This window comes from Rhizophagus irregularis, chromosome 3 (genome assembly GCF_026210795.1).
Source record: "Rhizophagus irregularis chromosome 3, complete sequence".
In the NCBI taxonomy this organism is placed as follows: Eukaryota; Fungi; Glomeromycota; class Glomeromycetes; order Glomerales; family Glomeraceae; genus Rhizophagus; species Rhizophagus irregularis.
The window spans coordinates 5,363,069-5,388,262 of NC_089431.1; the positions used below are offsets into that span (position 1 = coordinate 5,363,069).

The window sequence follows — 25,194 nt, forward strand, 5'->3', positions numbered from 1 at the left end:
ACTACGTTAGGGTAGTCTTCATCATTATCATCTTGAGATTTCTGTTGAGAATCGTGATACGAAGAGTATTGGATGGTATTTGTTGTTACACGAGCTTCTTTTAGGTATCAGGACATTTTGCCGAAAGCCATTTTGCCGAAACCCATTTCGCCGAAGGTATATTTCGCCGAAGGTATATTTCGCCGAAGGGATGTTTCGCCGAAGAGACATTTCGCCGAAGGGCCATTTCGCCGAAGGGACGTTTCGCCGAAGGGACGTTTCGCCGAAGGGACGTTTCGCCGAAACCCATTTTGCCGAAGCCATTTTGTCGAATGGCTATTTCGCCGAAAGGACATTTTGCCGAAACCCATTTCGCCGAAGCCATTTCGCCGAAAGAACGTTTTGCCGAAACCTTTGGTAAATCGGTCAATTTTTAGCCGAATTGGCTGAAATTTTTACTGAGAAAACTCTGACATTGGATCTATTTTATTCAAGTATTAATTGTAACATTTGTAAATCTTACAATTTCACAAATAATTCTTAAAAAAAGTTGATAATTGGAAAAATTAAAAATTTTTTTTTACAAAATAAACTGTTAGCCTTAAAATAGGATAATTTTTATTTTTTTTATATTACTTTTTTTTAAAAAAATCCATTAATATACGTTAAAATGTATATAAATATAAATTATGAGCCTTCTGGTTAACACTTTATTAATAAGAAATTGGCAAATTGTGAAACGTCCTTTCGGCGAAATGGATGATTCGGCGAAACGGCTTTGGTGAAACATCCTTTCGGCGAAACGTCTCTTCGGCAAAACATCTTTTCGGCAAAACATCTCTTCGGCAAAATGGCTTCGGCGAAATGGGTTTTGGCAAAGTGGCTTTCGGCAAAACGTACTGTAACCCTTCTTTTAACGTTATATCATCCAGAATTCGTAGACTTCCATAAAATTAGTTCGATGATCCTTTTCAAAAAAAAAGAGGTAATGTCAGATCAAAGCAAAGAGCAAAATACGGAAGAAACGTTTCGCGAAATGCTAAAAACGGCTACTGCAAGCTAAACCTGTGAGATCCTTTAGTTTTACTAGCACTATCGACAATACTAAACTACTGAGCGTCTTCGTTAGACATTACAAAATTCTTTGACTATTGTAAGAAACATAGTCGATTCCTACTCCAGAATCAACAGACCCCTATTTTACAAGAATTTTGAATGAGAAATTTTTTCCATTGACAATCTTTTCTTATTTCTAAGAACTTTTGTATTGTAACAGGAGAGCTCCATCTGAAGCCATAATATTTGTAAAAGTACCCCTAAAAAAATTTAATCCGTTATTTCTGTAAAAACTCCGTAAAAATGAGCCTTTCACGGATCCATTTACGGAAAATGTAAATAATTCGATAAATTCCGCAATATAAGGTTATTAATTCCGGAAATATGAGCCTTTTATGAAAAAAAGATGGAATATAAAAAACGGATTGACTTTTTTTACAGGGTACAGTAAATAAAAAATTTTACATGCTTGATACCATTTAATACCTTCTAACTATCATTGTATTGTCGAGAGTATTAAGTCTTACTTCAAGTCGATGAGATTCTTCCGTAAAGGATATTCTGAAATCCTCCTTATTGATCGCCATTTGCACACAGTTTTTCTGAAAATAATCCATATTAACAGAGATAACTGAAAAAAATAAAAATATTTAAGATGTATCCTATTTACAGTACCATAATAAATTATATTATTTATTATGGCGTTTTTGATTACTGTATTTGCTTTGACTGGACGGTCCAGTTAATTAACTTTGATAACTGGACTTAAACTGGAACAAACGATCCAGTGGACATTTATGAAGTGACAACACTGATATAGGGCTGAACATTATTAGAATTTTTTGATTCGATTTTATTCAGTCAGATGATTAATACTCATTAAAAAAGTTAAGTATTTGTGTGCAACACAGACCGGAAAAAAAAATAAAGTGCGGTAACTGTGTAAATACATGGTTCCAATCATGCTCTGACAGAAGATAAGTAATAACAAGTGGCATTCTCGTTTCTTGTGTTATGTAAACATTTTTTCGTAACAGGTTGATTTTTAGCCTATACGTCGTATGATCATTATACGAAGGAATCTACTCCTCTAATTATCATGGAAATAAAAAAATTACGACCAATTTAAAATAAGTTTGTCTGTTTTATCTGTGACTGATTGTTCATCACCGAGTTAGAAGTTAGTGGTCTTATTGAGCTTATCGTTCGATTAGTTGATTATAAAATAACTCAGTATTAATAGTAATAAACTAATAACTCTAAACATTAAATAAGAAAAAGAAACACTTTTATTAATTTGAACGGTAGTAAATACATGTTATGCAAATATATTAATAAAAATAATTTAAAGAAGGCGGATATGCAGTTAGCGAACCTCTTTTTATTGGATATGTTATTGATGCTGTTTGAGTTGGGAATATTAAAAAATTTTAATATATTAATATAAAGTGGAATTAATTTGATTCCGGAAGTATTAAATTATTTAAGCTGTGATTGGAATATTTGCAGAAAGAGAAATATTGATATGGAAGACCATTTTTTTTTCAAAAAAGATATTATTATAAGAAGTAAATCCACTAATTTTAAAAATAGAAACGCATCTGTATAATTAAAAAAAAGTGTTTGAATTGCTGATCCATGTTCTAGACTCGCTTGATCGGCAAGTCATGTTGTACATCTAAGGTTAATGAGAATTTTTTAAATACTTTTTTTTGGTTTTTTTTTCGATCTAAATTTTTTTTTCCCCTTTCCTTTTCGGTTTGGTTTTTTTCTTTCAAACCGATTTTTTTTCCCCGAATACATTCTTTCACTATTTAGGTTTGGATCGAAGATCAGATCAATGTTGCGGCGCCACAGCAATTGCTGAATCTTATTACTAATAATATCATTTTTTTGTATCAAACTCAATAATAGACTAACATCTACTGTATATAATTATTGTCTGACGTTTGGATTAGTCTCTGTATAAATAATTTGAATTGTATAACTTGAAATCCCATAATTAAAACCCGTGACGGCGTGACATGCCTCTGCCTGATCTATTTATGGTCAAAAACTATCCGATTAATCAACTAATCCAATTTCAGTTAATAAAATTTTACCTTAATCGGAATTTTTTTTTGATTAATTTGATTTTTTTTTTTTAACTTTTTTTGGGTCCTTTTTTTTTAATATTTTTCAAACCGAAAAAAAATTTTTTCTCCCTTTTCTTTCAGTTTAGTTTTTTTCAAACCTGAAAAATTTGTTTTTTCTCATTCTTTTCCCGTTTAGGTTTAATTTTTTTCCCAAACTGAAAAAATTATATATTTTTTTATTAAATAATCCCCATTGTTTTGGTCTTTTAAGACTATTTTTTTTCGATCTTTTTTTTAGACTTATTGTTATTTTTTTTAAAAAAATTTTTTTTTCACTCTTTTGGATCGGATTATTGTCCTTTTTTTCAGAATCTTCTTTTTTCGGATTCCTTTTTTTCAGAAATTTCCCTTTTTTTTAAACTGATTTCTTCTTTATCCTTTTTCTTCCCCTCAAATTTTTTTTAAATTCTTTTTTATTATTAAATAAAAAATAAAATATTTTATTAAATATATTTACAAAATTATTATTTTTTTAAAAAAAATCAATATAACATATCAGATATAGGAAAATCGACCGACGTTGATGGAAAGATGATTCAATTAAATTGAACGCTGGATAAATAGTTTGATTTTCAAAATTCATAAAATCAATTAATTAATTATAAAATATGTAAAAATATCATTTTTTTTTTTGAAGAAATTGTTGATTTAATAATAGATTATTATAACCAAATCCATATTCGTAATTCTCTAAATAACTACCAGATTTTTGAATAAAGATTTTAATTCTGGTTTAGTTAAATTAAGTACCAAAAGAATAATAATAAATGAAATGAATAGATTCTAATACATTTAATTATTCAAATATTTTTTTTAAGTTGGTTATAAGTTTAAGATTGACGTAATATAAAATAAGAAATAATAAATAATTATAAAGTTTATAATTAATAAAAAATTAATCAAAAAAAATGAGAGTGAATGAAAAAATAAGGAGAGTAAAAGGGAATAAAAGAAACGAAGGGGGAGTGAGGGAGAACCGAAATGGAGAAAAGGGGGAGTGAAAGAAACAAAAGGAACGAAAAAGATCAAGTGGGAATGAAAAAATGAAAAGAATGGAGGGGGACGAAATGGAGCAAAGGAAATAAAAAAATGAAAGGAACAAAGGGTAGCGTAAAGAGAAGTGGGAATGGAAAAAAAATGAAAATGACAAAGGATAGTGTAAAGGAACGAAAAGGATGAAGTGGGAATGGAATAAAAATGAAAGGAACGAAGGGTAGTGTAAAGGAATGAAAAAAACGAAGGAACGAAGAGGAAATAAAAAACAATGGAAAAAATGAAGGAAGGGAAGAATAAAAAGAGCAAAAGAGATGAAGAGACAAAAGAAAACAAAAAAGTGGAGAAGGGACGAAATGAGATAAACAGGGGGACCAAACAAGGGGACCAAGTAAAAACAAAACCCATAAAACTAAAAGAAGAAATAAAGTTAGTAGGGAACGGAAATTACATGTAATAAATAAACAAAAACAAAAAAAATAAAAAAAATACCTTAGTAGTTACAAGGAAGAACCGAAAATTAAAATGATCGGCTCATTAATTAGCGATAGTATGCTTTTGGATGATAAATTTCTGACGATCATCTTCCAAATTTATTCACTTTTTCGCTTAATTTGTAGTTTGTCATACGATCTACATGCATTTTTTCATAATTTCGGAAATGCTCAATGTGAACTTTTTTGATTCAATTTTATATAGCTATATATATTGCTAATTGCAATTGCTATTGCTATTGCTATTGCTATTGCTATTGCAATTGCAATTGCAATTGCTATTGCTATTGCTATTGCTATTGCTATTGCAATTGCAATTGCAATAGCTATATAGCTATAGACGTTGTTATTGCAATATTGCTTCTTTGATATCATTAGAATAAAATTACAAAATATTCATTTTTGTGCCACTTTCGCTACATATTAACTTGAGGCATCAAACAATAAGTTTTATATTTGTATTTGATTTTGTTGATCTTTATTGATTTTCAATAAAAATAGATTCAAATATATTTCTTTTTCGTTAAAAAAATTGAAACGTGTAGATGATCATGTAGATCTTGTGATAATCAAAATAAAAAAGTGTTAGACGAAAATTTTTTTCAAAAATTTTTCTTTTTTTATAAATTTTTTTACATTTTTTTCTATTTGTAAGATTAAATATTTGGATATTACATAATCACTAATTAAATTTATAAGTGTATTTAAGTGTATTTCTTTTAGAAAATAATGTGATATTTCATAAAAAATATTTTTTCTTACTATTTTTATTTTTAAACTACTTGAATTTATAATTAATGAAAAAATTAATTAAAAATTTATGTCAGGTCATTTTCAAATTTTTATCATCTCAGTTCTTAATTTTTATATTACATTTATTTTTTATATAAAATTTTTTTAAATTAAACTTCTTTTTCCAAATATACTATAATCTCCATTTTGGCCAAATGAAATCAACTTCATTTATTTATTAAAAGTTGTTCAGGCATGTTGAAACCACTTGAATATTAATTTTCATGAATATAGGTATAGTGCTTAGAGAAAATTGCATTTCTTGATGATATTAACTCTCTTTTCTGTTTTTAACTTAGAGCGTAATATTTCCACTTTGGGCAAATGAAATCAACTTTATTTATTAATTGAAAGTTGTTCAGGCAGGTTGAACCCACTTGAATATTAATTTTCATGAATGTAGGTGTAGTGCTTAGAGAAAATTGCATTTTTCTTGATGATATTAACTCTCTTTTCTGTTTTTAATTTAGAGCGTAATATTTCCACTTTAGACAAATGAAATCAACTTTATTTATTAATTGAAAGTTGTTCAGGCAGGTTGAACCCACTTGAATATTAATTTTCATGAATGTAGGTGTAGTGCTTAGAGAAAATTGCATTTTTCTTGATGATATTAACTCTCTTTTCTGTTTTTTAATTTATAGCGTAATATTTCCACTTGAAATCAACTTTATTTATTAAATGAAAGTTGTTCAGGCAGGTTGAAACCACTTGAATATTAATTTTCATGAATGTAGGTGTAGTGCTCAGAGAAAATTGCATTTTTCTTGATGATATTAACTCTCTTTTCTGTTTTTTAATTTATAGCGTAATATTTCCACTTTGGGCAAATGAAATCAACTTTATTTATTAATTGAAAGTTGTTCAGGTAGATTGAAACCATTTCAATATTAATTTTCATGAATGTAGATGTAGTGCTTAGAGAAAATTGCATTTTTCTTGATGATATTAACTCTCTTTTCTATTTTTTAACTTAGAGCGTAATATTTCCACTTTGGGCAAATGAAATCAACTTTATTTATTAATTGAAAGTTGTTCAGGCAGGTTGAAACCACTTGAATATTAATTTTCATGAATGTAGGTGTAGTGCTTAGAGAAAATTGCATTTTTCTTGATGATATTAACTCTCTTTTCTGTTTTTTAATTTATAGCGTAATATTTCCACTTTGGGCAAATGAAATCAACTTTATTTATTAAATGAAAGTTGTTCAGGCAGGTTGAAACCACTTGAATATTAATTTTCATGAATGTAGGTGTAGTGCTCAGAGAAAATTGCATTTTTCTTGATGATATTAACTCTCTTTTCTATTTTTTAATTTAGAGCGTAATATTTCCACTTTGGGCAAATGAAATCAACTTTATTTATTAATTGAAAGTTGTTCAGGTAGATTGAAACCACTTCAATATTAATTTTCATGAATGTAGATGTAGTGCTTAGAGAAAATTGCATTTTTCTTGATGATATTAACTCTCTTTTCTGTTTTTAACTTAGAGCGTAATATTTCCACTTTGGGCAAATGAAATCAACTTTATTTATTAATTGAAAGTTGTTCAGGCAGGTTGAAACCATTTGAATATTAATTTTCATGAATGTAGGTGTAGTGCTTAGAGAAAATTGCATTTTTCTTGATGATATTAACTCTCTTTTCTGTTTTTTTAATTTAGAGCGTAATATTTCCACTTTAGACAAATGAAATCAACTTTATTTATTAATTGAAAGTTGTTCAGGCAGGTTAAAACAACTTGAATATTAATTTTCATGAATGTAGGTGTAGTGCTTAGAGAAAATTGCATTTTTCTTGATGATATTAACTCTCTTTTCTGTGTTTTAATTTAGAGCGTAATATTTCCACTTTAGACAAATGAAATCAACTTTATTTATTAATTGAAAGTTGTTCAGGCAGGTTAAAATAACTTGAATATTAATTTTCATGAATGTAGGTGTAGTGCTTAGAGAAAATTGCATTTTTCTTGATGATATTAACTCTCTTTTCTGTGTTTTAATTTAGAGCGTAATATTTCCACTCTAGACAAATGAAATCAACTTTATTTATTAATTGAAAGTTGTTCAGGCAGGTTGAAACCACTTGAACATTAATTTTCATGAATGTAGGTGTAGTGCTTAGAGAAAATTGCATTTTTCTTGATGATATTAACTCTCTTTTCTGTTTTTTAATTTATAACGTAATATTTCCACTTTAGACAAATGAAATCAATTTTATTTATTAAATGAAAGTTGTTCAGGCAGGTTGAAACCACTTGAATATTAATTTTCATGAATGTATGTGTAGTGCTCAGAGAAAATTGCATTTTTCTTGATGATATTAACTCTCTTTTTTGTGTTTAATTTAGAGCGTAATATTTCCACTTTGGGCAAATGAAATCAACTTTATTTATTAATTGAAAGTTGTTCAGGCAAGTTGAAACTACTTGAATATTAGTTTTCATAAGATTTCATTTTTTTGTAGCTGTATTAACTTTAGAACACTTATTACAGCTTATGTCATTATTTTAAATTATAAAAATTAATTTATATTATTGGCTAATTATAATCACATGATACTATTTGATTTAATAATTTAATTATTTAAAATTAAATTCATATAAATGCAACTAATATTAATAATTATAATTTAAGCAGTAAATTCATTGACCAATTCTTGTAAATTCTATGCTCAAATTATGTAATTTCTTTGATCAAATCAATATAAATTCAGTATAAATTATGGTCAATCATACACATGGTGCATTTTTGTGATATGGAATTGTGCATTTTCCTATATCCTTATATATAGTTTAGATACATTATTTTTAAGAAAAAATTGTATAAATCTTATTAAAACATGATTTTTTATAGGGTCTAATTATAATAAAATTTTATTATTCAGTAACAATTCAATTTATTTATATCAAAGAATTTTTTTATTATAAATGTTATATTTGGGGGACGAAGTCCCCCAGCAAATCGCATATTCTAGTTAGCCAATAAAATTTAATGTAGAAATTTAATAATGAGGTGATATCACCGGGTAAATTATATAGGTTCAATCACCCTAGGTGAATCGCAACCGTCAAATCATTAATATAAGCTATATTATAGTAATAATTTAATACATATTAATTTATTATTTTTTCATTTTTTGTTAACTAATTATTACCATATTAAATTACAAAAAACTACTGTAACCATCTTTAATTTACTTAGTATTACACTAGGTGTAACCCGTCGCGTTGCGGCGGGAATGATACTTGCCCATCAAGTAAGAGAGTAATAAAGAGAGTAATAAGTAACACACATCCTCTTCAGTTCGTCTCCCATTACTCCTTTTTACCTCCCATCACTCCTCTTCGTCTCTCATCACTTCTTTTCGTCTCTCATCACTCATTTTCGTCTCCCATCACTCCTCTTCGTCTCCCATCACTTCTTTTCGTCTCTCATCACTCATTTTCGTCTCCCATCACTCCTCTTCGTCTCCAATCACTTCTTTTCGTCTCCCATCACTCCTTTTTACCTCCCATTACTTCTCTTCGTCTCCCATCACTTCTTTTCGTTTCTCATCACTACTTTTCATCTCTCATCATGTCCTATTTCTCCTTTTTGTTTCCTATCACTTCTCATTACACTTTTTTTCTCTCTCATCTTCTATTACTTTCCATTACTCCATTGTTATTTCATCATCTTTCTCCTTGGTCATTGTAATTTACTTATCCTTTTATTTATTGTTATTGTTTAAATATGGTGATTTTTTTCTTTAAAATCGTAAATGTGTGGCTTAAATTTTAATATTTGCAAATAAAATTTCATTAAATAAGATTATTTTGAATAAATATGCAAAAAAAATTTTTTAAAAATATCTTCGCAATAAAATTTTAAGTTTAACCGATCAAAATAGCTAAGTTAAAAAATCAGCCATCAGCCGACTATAAATTTGTATATCATGTGACATTTGAAAAAAAAACCCAGGCGGTGGTCGGTTAGCAATCACAATCCCCCAAAAATCAATTATAACAATCTAAAAATTCCTCATTTCTGGTCGGTTGCATTTTTCGGTCGGATTTTGTTGTACAAAAATTATGTAATAAAATTTTTTTATTTTCGATCGCAAATTGAAATTTAGTTCGAATTCCTTCTATTGATATATTTTTTTCTTAAATGTCACGTTGCATTGTACAAACTGATCAGCCCAATCAAAATTAACTTAAATCTGACCGAAAAATGCGAATAACAGGGCTAATCTATTGTCCTGAAAAAGTTTTTTTTTTTAAATTTATTTAATCCGCTGATTAAACATTTTCCCATAGAATTTACTAAACCAAATTGTTACAAAAAATAAATAAATAAGTAAATTATATGTCAGTCTATTTATATTGAGCCTAAAAAATAATTAGGGAAAATGTTATTACTAATAATAATAATAAGAATCGGGAAAAAAGGCAATTACCGTGGTGCCACAGCGTCAATCCGATCACCGATTAAGAATGTGGTTTGGGGGAAAAAAAATAACAATGAAGAAAATTGAAAAAAAAGCGAAAAATAAAATCTGGAGGAAAAGAAAAAGGATAAGGAAAGAAAAAATAAGTACCGAAAAAAATTCTGAAAAAAAAGTACAATAATCTGGTCCAAAAAGACTGAAAAAAAAGTTAATAATACGGTATAAAAAAAAGACCGAAAAAACTGTAAAAAAATGGTCTTAAAAGACCAATAAAAAAAAAATTTTCAGTTTAGGAAAAAAAACCAATAAAATTCTCGGGTGGAAAAAAAACCAAACCGAAAAAAAAAGAAAGTAGTAAAAGATCGATTCAAGGAAAAAAAAATGAATATAAATCGGTCTAAGTTAATAATTAAACAAACCGGTATTTTTAAATTGGATGGTACTAATTAAGATTTTTATTCAGTCGATCGTTTACAAAATGACGCAAAAAAATCACTTACGTTTTAAATCTGATTTGTCACGTGAAAGAAAGATTCGTAATCCGGATCGGGACCCGTGAAATAGTCATGTGATTCTGTAACAAAAAGGTTAACCTAAATCTATTTATATTCTAACCCCCTATAATTTTTACACGGATATCAATTATTGTTTAAATGTGACCACAATGGACACTTATTGCGGATTTGTATAAACCATTAAACGCTTAATGCTAACAATTAATACCATTAAAAGAAAGCACTTCATATTATTCTAACAAATAAATATTGTTTTTTTCGTAATTTTGTATACTGTATTATTAACCTTTTTTGAAATAAAAATGCACATTTTATTTTGTAACAATTACTAGTTCTTGATAATATGTACTCATACGTATAACCCCTATTTATGCAATAACCTAAAAGTGAATAATACGATACTTGAAACGTGTAACATTTTCCGTTATAAATATCTATTATGATAATTATGAAAAACAAAGAAATCGAGAAATTGAAATATTTAATATATGTGATTGTATTTTTAGTGAATAAATCCAAAAAAAGATATCAAATATTTAAAAATAAAATCATTCAAACATTTTTTGAATCTTTCGTGTCACATTATGACGTTATATACTCTAGATTGTCGAGAACTATCTATTATTCATCGATATTAATTTTAAAATGAATATGGTCTATTATAAAATTGTTTAAAAGAGTTCTAAAATTAGTTCCTTTATTATTACAGTATTACAAAACCTCGCTTGATCTAATTCTCATTTAGGCGTTTCGTAGTCGTTTGAAACGTATGTGTTTTCATGATTGGTTTTATAATATATACAGTATATTAGTTGCTTGTTACTTATGATTTTCGAATGTTCATAATTAATCAATTCACCAGATATGTACATACCAACATTTTTGATAATATTTTATCCGTATAATGATTGTTAAATAAAAGACATTTTAATTTTTTTTCGATCTAATCGGAATTGAAAATATTGTGACTCCGATAAATGTGTGTGCCAAGTAACGAACGATAAATTCTTTGTTTTATTTTCAAATATAAATATATTTAGGACCAATGAGCGATCAATACAACAAAGGAATATGGATAATAAAAGTGACACTAATAAATCAATAGATCAATCGTTTAGAATATATATTGTAAATGGAGTAACTTTTTTAAAAAAAGTTAGTATCATTACATTTATTATGTACAATATGATCATGTTGAATCAACTTCAGCTAAAAAAAATTATTTGATTATGTTGTTATATTGTGATTATAATTTTAATTATCGAATGTAAAATCTACAAAACAAATTTCATTTTATGGTTATTAATTTTTTCTTTGGTTCATTCAATTCGATTTTCTAAAGCATGAAAAATGTTATTTTATGAGCTCAAAGATGGTATAACTTCAGTACATTGATATATATTAAATATAATTTGGTTATGACCCTTGATTTATTTGATATTTACCAATAATAATAGTTCCCTTTGTAAATAACCTAACACGCAAAATTTAATTTCTTAATTGTTTGATAACAAGCATATTCTTCTAAAGAAAGATACGTACCGTATTGACGATTTATTTAATTTGATATACTTTAAAAGCAACAAATTTGCTGTAATATGTAAATTAAGAAATACCAATTATTAATAAGCCATAGACCTAACTTGGTAATTACCAAAAAATTCATATGCATGGCGCAAGAAAACAGTATCTATTTGTAGAAAATTTTTATTTTAAAATTACAAAATCATGGTTCCCTAAAGTATAAAAGAGAGATTAAAATATAAATTTAAAAATTATTAGTATTAAAGTAATGATGACTTTACATTGATAATCAAGTAGTGTTATTAGGTTTGTGACTCTTTGTATTGTTACGCATATTCTTGCTTATGCTCATAGACGATGATCTAGAAAACATCTTTTGATTTATGAAGTAATATTCATTTAATTTATCCGCGCAAATCATCTTTTTTCCGGATAAAAAACTGAGCGATTGTTCCTTTCATTAATAAACGCAAATATGTAATTATTTAATTATAAAATTTTTAAATTCTTTTTTGATAACTAAAACTTTACCGTTAAAATTTATTATGGGTGAGTGAGTGACCAACCAATTTCTGCATGTAATTAGGTTAAAATAAATAAGGTCTATATATATATACTATAAAACTCGTCAGTAGTTCTTTCATTGGTAGTAAAAAATAATTCGACTCTAACCCATTATTTAAAAATTCATTGATGATACTTTGTGAAAAAAAGTTCATCATTATTTCACCCTTTTTATTCAATTTTTTGTTGTCCTAGTATAAAAAAAGAAAAGATAAAATAAAGTTCAGATTCATTTATTTACCATTAACAAATCTTCTTCAAATGAACGTCTTAATTCGTACTAATGTATTTTACAAATATGAGGCAAATAAATAGCTTATACTTGTTATATTTGGTTAATAATTTGTAGACCATTAACGTCTATTTTTTTGAATCAGAATAAAGTCCGTATCGACTTCACGATATAAAAAGATTTCTTATCTCTCAGGGAACATGTGTTCAATTAAATTAAGCGCAAAAGAAAAGTTTCTCAAGCCAGTCTTACTGTGTACATGTGAATTGATGGAGTTTTTGAATTTTAAAATATTCGGAAAATTTATACTGTACCGCAGTCGTTAATACAGCAAGGTTCGTGCTCACGTGGATGTCAATCATTGATTTTTCCATAATAAAAGAATTATCAAAATGAAACCCCAAAGGTACTATTCTTTTTTCTCATTTCCATTTTCCTTCACAAGTTTGGAACCATGAAAGCGAGATTGTGCAATATATAATTTTATTTTATTTACATATATGTTGTGCGATTTGCGTCAGCTGACAGCAAACGTCATCAGATGACGGCTGGCCTATATAGTAATGCTGGCCACCCCACTTAAGGCATTATAATATTGGGCAATATTGGGCTAATAATAATGTAGGCCGGCATCTGACGTTGTGACGCACAACATATATACTAGTATATATTTATTGCAGTTCATCGATTTTTATTAATACTATAAATATTTTATAAATTTTTTAAATAATAGTACTATTAAATTCTTTTTGATAAAATAATAGGAATAAAGATTATGTAAAACGTAATTTCTGGAAAACTCCGTGAATATGATACATTTACGGAAATAATATGGAATAAAAAAACACGGAATAAATTTTTATAGGGGTAATAAATTGTCTCTAGTAAATTACTGTATTATATATTTAGATTACCCTGTATAAGTAATTTTGAGTTGTATTACTGTAACGTGTAGCATGCTGCATGCCTCCGTAATTTATTACGGATTGTTATCTTAAAATAGATTGGGTTTAACCATTAATGAATGTTGATCATGTTGATCATGAAAATTAAACAATAGAAATGTCTCATGTTAAAATTTAATATTAATGATGCTCTTAACAATACATTTTATGCTGTGTTACCACTTCTCTATCATTGTTTTACGCTAAATTAAGACAAACTTTTATGAATATCCTTTCCATTCCCTTGCAATACTGCTCTGCCTCATCATAGTTGTCTTACAAATGGTAATGGTTTTATATCTCTAGGTCTAATATATGAGGAATAATTCATTTGTTTATTGTGCCATTTTGTATCCAGTAATCATAGAAAGATAAAACATAGCAGAGTGATAGAAAAGGAGTAATAATGCATGGCAAAAATTGTCAGCTTTTCTGCCAGTAGTGATATCATAATTTTATCACTAAAACTATGATAAATTTAATAAATTTGAAGAATTTAATATTTTGTTCCCAGAATATTATTTGTGTGCATAATGTTTCAAGTTCATTGATCGTGCAAAGCAATGTTCTGTTGCTAATATGTATTAAAAAAAAATAAAAATTAATTATGTATCTAATTGTATAATCCAAGCTAATGTTACATATTTTCTTATATGATCCTAATTTTAAATTTTGATGAATGATGAAGCAAATCATTATCATTTCATACATCATAAATTAGGTAACAGACGTTTCACTAGTAACTCCTTTGATACTAAAACGCATGTTGCATATATACCAAACACTTCTTTTTGTTGGACAATATTTTTAGTGTCAGAAATTTTTCAGCCATTACATTTGTTGCACGTTTTTTTACATGTGTGAATAAAACAATGCAGATCAGTTTTTGAAATACAAATTTGGTAGTATAATTAATATATTTTTTTTGAAACACATTTTAAACGTTTGATTAAAAGAAAAGTTATTAATAGTTAGTTAATAAATAAATCAAGTTTACAATGACAAGAAACATATATAAATGTTCTGTAATCCCTCTGAGTAAAAATTTAAAATTTTTCAAGTCACTAAATTTATTTTCACATTTTTTAAACACATTTTCCCACCAAGTCTCTAAATTTATTTCTACATTTTTCAAACACATTTTCCCACCAAGTCTCTAAATTTATTTTCACATTTTTTACACACATTTGTCTCTAAATTTATTTCTACATTTTTCACATACATTTTCCCACCAAGTCTCTAATAAAAATGTTAAAAATGTTCAATTTAGCAAAGATGTTGATCATCTTTATGTATTTAACCTCCATCTGTTGCTTTTTCATTTCATCCCAAAATGTATCATCTCCTCAAGATATATTGTACACTTATGAAGAACCTATAGATGGTCTAAAACTACATGATACCCACACACTTTCAAAAGGTACTTTAATGATCTGGATGACCTTTGATGATGATAAAGATCCATCATGCATGTTACCTTATTTTTATCTACGATTGATAGAAAGAACAGGACGAATTACATACATAAATCTTAATTACACCTTTCCTCCAGAAGCAGTTTGCCCCATTAGTATGGATTTTATACCATTAAATTATAATTATATAATGGTAATTTATGTTAAATCAAATAATGGTGTTAAGGGAAAGTATGGATTGATAATTAATTATGAAAGTGAGATTATAAAGTAAGTTTAGATGTTGGAACATTATCATTTATAAAGGTCAATAATAATTTTTTTTTTTTTTTAGTGAAATCTACTTAGGAAATGTTAATGACTATATTATAGATAGTGGAAGATTAGAAAAAGGTTTTATTCGTATTGAAGAACATGACAAAAAAGGAGCAACATTGCATTGGCTTAGTATCCCGTAAGTATTTTTACAAGTAAATACTTTTTAAATATTTCTTTGTTCAGTTGATTAACTTTTTTATCTTTACTTTAGAGATATTACAACAGGAAAAGTGGTGGAACATGGAAGTAGCGAGTTTATTGTACCAAACCAATTATCATATACTTTTGTAAATAGTTTTAATTTTAATTTAATTGATGGAGGGATTGGATATGCATATATTCTAAAATATGATGAAATGGGATCATTAGCAACAAATGATCCAAATATTCAATACTGGAAAATTTATGTTTCATTTTTAAGAGAAGGAACATATTTGCCTACAACACCTTCTCTTGTCTATCAAACTACTACAAAATTAAATAGTGTGGTATTTAACTCATGTACTTACAATAATGGTGTAGGATATATATGTATTGTGTCATTAAACAATACAATTACAAATAGGAATGAATCAAGAACTGAAGTGAATTATTATAGATTGGATTTTTTAACAACTGGGGCCTTTATTCAATTTGATATGATTCCTAAAGAAATAAGTATGGATGTCTTTGATTTTTCAAGTTTAATTTACGGAGGATTTCTTGTGAGAAAATATTATACAAATACAACTGCAATGGACTTTTCTATTTTAGATAATAATGGAAATTATAAATCAGGGGGATCTTTTGGCCCAGAGTTTGTTCATACTAATATGTTCTCAAGAAATGGTACTTTATTAGGAATAAAGAAACAAATTGGTAATAAATTAGAAATTTTATTGAAACCTTTATTAAGATTAAATAATCAAGGTAAGTTTTTGATTATTTTTTACTTTTTATTTTATTTTATTTTTTTTTTTAATAAAAAAATTTTTTGATTTATAGGAGCTGAATATGATAATCCTGTAATTGAGTCAACAAAACCAGCGATCCATGAATTTATTGATTCTTCAATCAATGAAATTACAATTAAATATGCCATTCCAGTGAGATTATCAACTGCAAATATTTCGATATTTCAACTAAATGGTGACCCATATAAACCAAATCTATTACGGCAAACAATCTCAGGAAATTCCAAACTATGTACTGTTGGAAGTGATAATCACACTGTGCATATTCCAATTTTCAGGAGTTCATTTAATCAGCCAAATGCTTCGTATCATGTGATAATTGATAATAATTTTGTCATTTCTCAGGAGAGAAATGAACCTTTATTAGGCATTAATGAGGAAACTTGGATGTTTTCAACAAGTAATATATATATATTTTTTTAATTTTTAATTTTTTAATTTTTTTACTGGTCAAATAGAAAAATTTATATTTCTTTATTATATTTAGAACCATTTAAGGCAGGACAACATTCAGTTTCAGTCACAGGGTCACTTCGATTGAATGAAGAAGGGAGTTCAAAATTTCTTCAATCAAATCAGTCGGAGTTTTTCAATAATATAATTCAAGCGTTTTCCAAAATAATTCCAGTGGATCAACAAAGGATAACAACAAATGGTAAATGGAAAAATGACCCTACTTCCCCCAATAAAGTGTTGTTATCCTTTACTATAAATGAGGCCAAAGATGCCATTGAACCAAACTCAAAAACAATCTTTGATAATTTGGGCACTTTGGTTGAAAAAAAAGGGTTTACTGCCCTTTCAATTAATGAATATACTTCATTAATTGATGAAAGTGCATCTTTTGTAATAACCCGTAAGTGTTGTTCATTAAATATTTTTGATATTTTTAAATAAGTAATATTTCATTATTAAATTTTTAATTCTATTATTTTACAGAGGATTATTTTGGAAAATATCTGCCAGTAATTATAATATCTTTAGTAAGTCTAATAATACTAGCAATATTATATTTTTTGGCACGGTGGAAAAGCCCCGAAGGAAGAAATTTTGCCATATTTGAGACTGCATTAATAATGCAAGATCTTGCTGTGGATTTAACATTCACATTATTAAGGGTTAATAATACTCCACATCTGATAGTCCCAAAGTAAGAAATTTTGTTTAATATGATTATGTTATTTTTATTATTTTAAAGATTAATTTAATTAATTAATAATTTTCTTATTTATTATTATTTAGTATGGTATTCCTTATTGTTCCACTTATAGTCAATTTCTTATTGGCTATAAATATTTTTTTGTCTGAAGTAGATACAAATCCAATGTTCTTTACTTGGGTTTCAGAACTTCCAACACTATTATTACCAATTTGTGCAATATTTTCATCCATTGACATACTAGCAATAAATACTTTGACATCAAATTTATTTGGTCTCAAAGTATTTTCAGCCCCATTATCACAAAGGTCAAGGAAGATTATACTTTGGGGTAGTTTCATAAATATTTTTGCTGAAGATATACCACAATTAATTATACAGATATTATACTATAATAGTGTTGAGACGTACGATCTTATTCCATCACTTGTACTTATATCTGGTGGATTAGTTATAGTAAATAAACTAATTTTAAGATCGTATCACGCGATAGTGAGATGGTATCATCGGCGTGATAAAATTAGAAACTTTATTAGACGTTTATCAGCCGCTTCTATAAGATCATTAAGGTCGAATGTTTAGCATTCAACTACAGATTTTTATTTGTAAATTATGATATTATTTTCACCATCAATTTAATAAAAATATAATACTTCAGACTGTGCCATAAAAATGTATTTGTTTTTTTTAGAACATCGTTTATTGGACGAATATGAAAATATGATTTACTTTAATTCTCTGACCGGTAAAGTAATTTGGAATGTGTATATGATAAATAGCTGATAATCAGAAATAAATCGGGTAAAAATAGATTTTAAAATGATGTATAACAAAAGTTTACTGAATGATAATGAACACTGCAATAAAATGGGATGAATTGTTTATTTATAAGAAATAGGAAACAAGCCGGCAGAGTTTATTTATTAACAAATAAAATACAATATTACTGCCTCTTTTGGCGCTCTGTATATTCATATGTATATTTCTATATCATAAAAACCTTCCCAAATCCTCCACAAATCGGTCCTTATATATTATCCAAAATTCGGTACAAATTTGTCCATCAAACAAATTTGCCATTCGGCCAATTTTGCCCAGTTAACTAGTTAAGCCAATTCCGAATTATCTTAGCACCCACCTCTAAGCCTCCGATTTCCATCTATATGCTAATATGCCCAATGAATAAATAAACTATAAACTAAATAAAAATAAACTATATATAAAAATATAAAAAAATAAACTATCAATTTTTTTTATTTTATTTTTATTATATAGACAGTGACCCGGGACTACAAACAACTGCTAGCAGGTCGATTTACAAAGAAAAAGAAACAAAGCTAAGCTAATGCGAGTACGTCCAACAAAAAGGGACCGCCACGCCTCTTATTCAAAAAGAATCCTAGGCAAAGCCAGATCTACTAACCCAGAACACTAGACGCCGAAAAAAGAAAAGAATTAAACGAAAGTACATGTGACCCTAAATTAAAAAATTTTGAAAATAAAATAAAATAATCTAAATGTAAAGAATTTAAAGTATAAAAAGACTGTCTATCATCACAGTCCTGTATAAATGACGTCCAACCACCCGCATGTAAATAATTTGATGTAATAAGAATAATCCATTTAGGGACAAAGTGGTTGTTAGGTCGTTGAGATTGTAAAAAAGCGATACGGTAACGATCATCGTATCGATCCTGTTTATCGCGAATGCCAAAAAAAGAAGGCGGCGTAGAGTTCCGATGAGACGGAGAAGGTAAAGTGGTTTGATTATGAACGGATCTTTTCGTTCGTTTATTCTCGGCGCAACGTTTAGCACGTCGCAGTTTGATTTTCTTTGCGTAAATACCTGTACGTTTTTCCAAGTAATCATGGATTCCGTGTGATGTTTCCAAACATGAGTAGAAATTGTAAATGAATTAATTTCATAACATCCATAACAATAGACGTAGAATGCGAAGTTTTACGAGTATGAGAGTGAATCAAATCTACTAAAGATTGAGGAACCACATTGTGTATAATAAGATAAACGAGGTGAGTAGCATCAACCACAGGCGAAAAAAGTGGTGACGCGTCCAAATCCCGAGTCAGAGTTGAGTTGGTGTAAAAGGTGTTTAATTCAGTTGTTACACGTTTGCTGATAAGTGCTTTCGCGTCCAAAAGGACATTAGTCAAAAGCTGAATTAAATCCGGGCAAAATCCAAGATGTTGATTAGTATCGTCCGCGCGCCCGCAAAGAGGACATTTGATTGGTAATAAATTTTGAGAATAAAGTGACGGATAATGAGCTGATAAAACATCGCCACAAGGTAAGATATGATTGAGACTTTTCATTTTGAAGGAGTGTTTTTTAGATTTATCCGAGCTACAAACATCCAGAGTATCGTTTTGGTGTTGCCAAAGTTTAGTATAACTCCAACTAATAGCTTGGGTAGAATGATTTTTAAATAAAAGTTGTAAATTATTATTGGAAGTAAAAGAGTCAAAAGTAACGGCATCCGTTATATTTTGACAAAATTTTCTAATGTCTCGGTCGATAGGACCTATACAATCCCACATGGGTATCATAGCCACATCTGGAATAAATTTTGGATTAATGGTGATTGGAGGTACGTTCAGGCCTTTACCAGCTTCTTTATCCGCTAGATCATTGTAAAAATCGCCTGAATGTGCCTTAACTTTATACAAAGACAAGTAATTTTGTTCTTTGAGACCAGGTGTTTAATTAAACGCCAAACGTCATGATTAGGAATTTTGAGAATCTTTCGTATCGAGACTAGAAAGTTGTTGATATGCTGAAAAGTGTGAATGCAATTCATTGAATCTGTATAAATATGGACCATACAATTGGGTGGAACCACCAATAGTAACGTCAAAATAGCGTAAGCCTCCGCTTTGGAAGACGAGGGTGAGAGAGAAGTGCCTCCAAAAAAAGAGATATTTAAGTTGGTGCTCGAGTCGTCTTTATTAACCCAACCAAAGCCCATATTTGTAGTAGTAGTAAAATTACCATTTGAATTAAGATCATTTGATATAGGTGAACGTAAAGCACCATCAGTATAAAAAATTAATTCCCGTGAAATAGAAAAATATTCCGATAAAGTAATAAGTTTAGTAATAGTGTCAAGATCTCCAATTAGATATCGACTGATATCTTGAGATAATATGCTTCGTTCGTGAACATGAAGCTGAAGGAGCGTTCGCCGAAGTTGTATTTATATCAATAGCTGGTACAGCTGCTGACCCAGCGCGTCTAGAATTAATAGTAAAAATATTAAAAGCACTGATCCTTAAACTAAACAAAGATCGTTGTGGAAAAACACAGTTTTTCGGTAAATTTGAAATGTTAAGTTTGGGTTTGAATGATTTTCCATGTACATCTATTTTGTAAAGTTGGTGGGTTGCGGTAACAACAACGCATATTGGCCTTAGATCACGATAATACGGCGTGTGCTTAGAACAACCTTCACAAGGTTTCAAAATAGGAACACAACACCGTGGTATATGTTGATGTAATATATCCTCGTTTGCAATGTGAGGTATAAAGTGTTCACGGTAAGTGATTGAGATACAGTTAACTTCGTTAACTTGTTCCTTCCATAGATAACGTCGTTGTCCAAACTGGACCACGAAGTAGACCATTCTTTTTTGGGCCGATGATAGAGTTTATCAACAATCTTGGGATGTCTATAAGAAATACTAGTGATGGCCGGCGAAGTTAAAGGATTAATGAGGCGGCGTGTTGAAAATAAACTACCAATATAACCTACAACTAAAAATAACTTAATTAAAAAAATATCCCGTGACAATCTCAAATTGATTTGCAGTGGTTTTGTATAAACTTTTATATTCAATTCCATTAAGTATTATTATTCAAAAAATATTTATATTTTTAATGTTATTAATAATAAAAAATTTATAATAAAATTTTTTATTATGTAACATTCTGACCCGATATTTTTATATTTTTCAGCTAGCCCAATTTAATCTGAAACATTTTTCAGGTTACAGGTTGGGTAGAGTCAAATATGGTAACCTGATTTGACCCAACAATTCGGACGAATCTTTGTGAGAGGTGGAATGGTGATGAAAGTATGAAAGAGATGAAGAGAGATTATTATATGCTCTGTCATAAGGCTGAGTAGTGTAGCGTCTGAACTTTGAACCTACCTAGTGAATTTATTAATTGTGGGCGTTTTTATTTACTGCGGTCCGGAATGAGATGGTCACTATGGGGATCAATTATGGTCCGTAATGACGTAAAACTATTCTTATTATTCTTATTGGTTACTTATTTGATATTATTTATTATTTATTATAAAATTTGGGAACCGCTATAATTTTTATCAAATTTAATAAAAGTTTGTTTTGTAGTTAGTGGTGGCAACGTCTTAACGACGGGGGACCGGAACGATTTACATTGTTTATCTAATAAATATGTTCTACATATATTTTTCAATAATTAACGAAACTTTAATAAAAAATTTTTTTTTTTTGCAATTTCGCTATCATGTAACTTACATATTATATATACTACTTTAAATTACTATTTACGCAACTACCATAATAAAGTCCTTTGGTCTAATAAAAATTACCAAAAATGTTAAAACCAATCATTTTTTTATTTTTTATCTCATTATCATTGTTTTATATTAGCTTAGTATAACTTGGAACGGTTTGACGATGTTTTGTGTTTGAAATGATATTAATATCATCATTTTTTTCATTTTTTTAAAGACGCACTTAGAACACAATGCATGAAAATAAATTTAAGTATTACTTATATCCTGACTAATTAGGAATAAGTAAAATTTTACTATTCCAACTAGCCAGGATATAATTGATTTATCCCCTGCCATTTACACAATAGTAAGTGTTTTATAGTATATCGTGAGTATAAATATAGTATATTTTATTGTTGAATCTTATCTTCTTACGCTTGGTTATTTTTTTCATTTTAAAGATTTATAAAAAAATGATTAAATTCTAAAAAGCTTTGGAACTATTATTATTACATTTGAAAATAATATTGAGATTACGAATAAATTAAAAGGAAGTTTTTCTCATTTGAAAAATGCAAATCTTTCTGAATTACTCAAATTTTCAAATCCGTCTATTATAGTATAATCAATAGTCAATTTTTACTGAGAACGGATAAATAAATACATATAAAATTTGCCGCCCGGTAGGTATAACTACATTTGCATAATCGTGTAAATGATGCCGATCAGGTTCATCAGGGGATAAAATTTTCTTCTAGGAATGATTTATATATTTACTGATAATGCTTTTTATGTTTCCAATTTTTCTTTTGTTTTTTTTTTTATAAATGTCAGGTTCCTTATCTTTCTTTATTCACATAAAACTTTGTTATAAAATTGTACTAAATTTCTTTATCATAAGTATGTGATGCATTATTATTTATCGTTACACAAATAAACCTTTAACAAAGACTCCTATACCCTAAAATTAGAAATCGATTTTCTTTTAAAATAAAAATACTATTCTAAAACAAGGTAAAAATCAAACACAACGAAATAGATTGACAAAATTTTTATTTTCTTTATTTTTCCTTTTTAAACAAAAAACGATAAAAAATACTATTAAACAAGCTCAACCAATCACTCATCTAAAAAACAAAGCTCGACTAAATTAATTGTCGTTATATTAAAGATTAAAGAATGTTTGAAAAGTTTTATTCCAATTATTTATAGATAAAGTACATTGTTTGTATTTAATTTGTGAGAATTCTTTATTAAAATTAATTTCGGTTTGGGTAAATAAATTCGTTTTGTTGATCATTTAAGGAATATAGGCCCTATTGAAAAAAATCAATATATAAATGGCTTTCCCGAACTTCACTAATTCAGAAAATCAAAATTTTTTAAAAAATAATTTTTCAAAAAAAGAAATTAAAAATATTCAACACAAAAATATCAAAACACTATAAAATGAATTCGCGTCAAATCTTCTTTGCTCTCTTGATTGTGCTTATGGCTACTATCGTAACAGCCTCTCCTATGAATTTCGATCAATTAACTAAGAGGTAAATACAAATACAATATTGATACTTTTTAAAGAAATCTATTAATTTATTAATTTAATCATTAAAGGAGAAATGCTCAAAAAGACAAAAGTCCATCGAAAGAAAAAAACGGCGAAGTCAAGATTGCAGCTGTTGTACCTAAAGGCCATACCGGTAATATCTAAGCTATTAAATTTGCATATTAGAATCTTTTTATTAGGCATTATTTATTCTCATTATTTCACCTATTTAACATCATTTTAAAGCATAGCATTAATAGTTAGACGTACCATAATAAAGGAATGTGTTAATATAGATTATTTTAACAACATACAAAAACACAAAAAAAAAAAATCATTCCTCTTCAATTTCATTTTTATTCTCTTCAATTTCATTTTTTTTCATTTCTTTTCTTTTAGAAATCATAAGTTTTTGAAAAACTTCGATATTGTTTTCTTTATAATTTGTATTAAAAAGAATTAAATAAATTATATTCACCAATAAGTGATCTTTTATCTATAAGGATTTCGTCATTTCGAAATTTAGTAATACCAAGTTTGGTATGCAGTTTCGTGTAAATTTAAATAATTGGACTAACCGTTTAATCATAGTTGACTCTACGCGGAATTACATCGCTAGTATCTGCTATATAGATTATCTGGGTGTTACGGAAAAGTATTGGTATCCCTACTCAAAGTGATAAATAAATAACTTGCCAAATTATACACCACTCGCTCCTTTTCGTCTTGCCCGAGTTATCTAACTACAGTTAAGAATAAAAAATAAATTAATTAAGAATAATTTTCTTTAAAAAAATATTTTAAAACTCACCATTGCCATAACTATTTATATTGTATGTTCGGTATTATATTTTTTTTAATAGTCCATTGGTGAGGATGTAACAATAGCAGCATAAATTGTAATTAACATGACCCAAAGAATAACATTGATTAAGAAGAATTGGCTGGAATTCACGCCTGCGCTTTGTACTTTATGTAAAATGTGTGTTTTATTAACAATAAAAAAGAAATATTTTTATATATAATTTTTTTTCTCACAAAACAAAAAATAACTTAGTATTTGATGTTTGGCACTTCTCTTTCATATACTTCTTTATTCATAAATATCACTTTTTTTTTTTAAGGTTCAACTCATAATTTTATTAAAAAAAAAATTAAAATAGAAGATACAAAAACGCGAGTTACAATAATAAAGATCTAGCTAACTAGTTACTATAATATCGTGGAGGGGATAAGATTTAATCACTGCCGACCCATAAACAACTTTCACCTTCCCGATGGATTACCGGAAGACGTATCAACCTTAATAGCGGTATAACAACTTACACTAACAACTACTACACCTCTAAATAACTGCACCACTACAAATAAATTAAGTTCTATAACTTTACCATAAGATTAATAACAAAGAGCTACGCTAGCTACGCTATTATGTTACACAACGATGATAATAATTAATTACTTTACCTCCATATCTAACATAATTTAATAATCCTTCTGCATCCATGTACTTATTATACGTAAGAGGTTTCGGCGTTGTAATATATTTTTCTTCCCATACTATGTCTTAAAAAATTCTTTTGTAATTCCTAACGCAACATTAATGTCATGATTAATAGAACAACGTTCATTCCAAAAATCTCTAA

The 25,194-nt window shown here is 28.0% G+C and overlaps 4 protein-coding genes across 4 annotated transcripts; 2 read left to right on the top strand and 2 right to left on the bottom strand.

The window, feature by feature from the left end:
- Positions 1 to 4,434: 4,434 nt before the first annotated feature.
- On the top strand, positions 4,435 to 4,991 carry OCT59_021309 (uncharacterized protein; the record flags this gene model as incomplete). The annotated part of the gene is made up of 2 exons (XM_066149788.1): positions 4,435 to 4,554; positions 4,863 to 4,991. The coding sequence occupies 2 exons, from the start codon at positions 4,435 to 4,437 to the stop codon at positions 4,989 to 4,991; spliced, it is 249 nt and encodes an 82-aa protein (XP_065990659.1).
- A 9,927-nt stretch (positions 4,992 to 14,918) lies between these two features.
- Positions 14,919 to 18,088, top strand: OCT59_021310 (uncharacterized protein; the record flags this gene model as incomplete). The annotated part of the gene is made up of 7 exons (XM_025313034.2): positions 14,919 to 15,346; positions 15,411 to 15,530; positions 15,606 to 16,303; positions 16,379 to 16,747; positions 16,835 to 17,203; positions 17,287 to 17,497; positions 17,590 to 18,088. 7 exons carry the CDS (start codon positions 14,919 to 14,921, stop codon positions 18,086 to 18,088), a joined length of 2,694 nt encoding a protein of 897 aa, XP_025188290.2.
- Positions 18,089 to 19,372: 1,284 nt separating this feature from the next.
- On the bottom strand, positions 19,373 to 19,837 carry OCT59_021311 (uncharacterized protein; the record flags this gene model as incomplete). Its single annotated transcript, XM_066149790.1, has 1 exon — positions 19,373 to 19,837. One exon carries the CDS (start codon positions 19,835 to 19,837, stop codon positions 19,373 to 19,375), a length of 465 nt encoding a protein of 154 aa, XP_065990660.1.
- A 789-nt stretch (positions 19,838 to 20,626) lies between these two features.
- Positions 20,627 to 21,145, bottom strand: OCT59_021312 (uncharacterized protein; the record flags this gene model as incomplete). The annotated part of the gene is made up of 1 exon (XM_025313032.2): positions 20,627 to 21,145. The coding sequence occupies one exon, from the start codon at positions 21,143 to 21,145 to the stop codon at positions 20,627 to 20,629; it is 519 nt and encodes a 172-aa protein (XP_025188288.1).
- Positions 21,146 to 25,194: the final 4,049 nt, after the last annotated feature.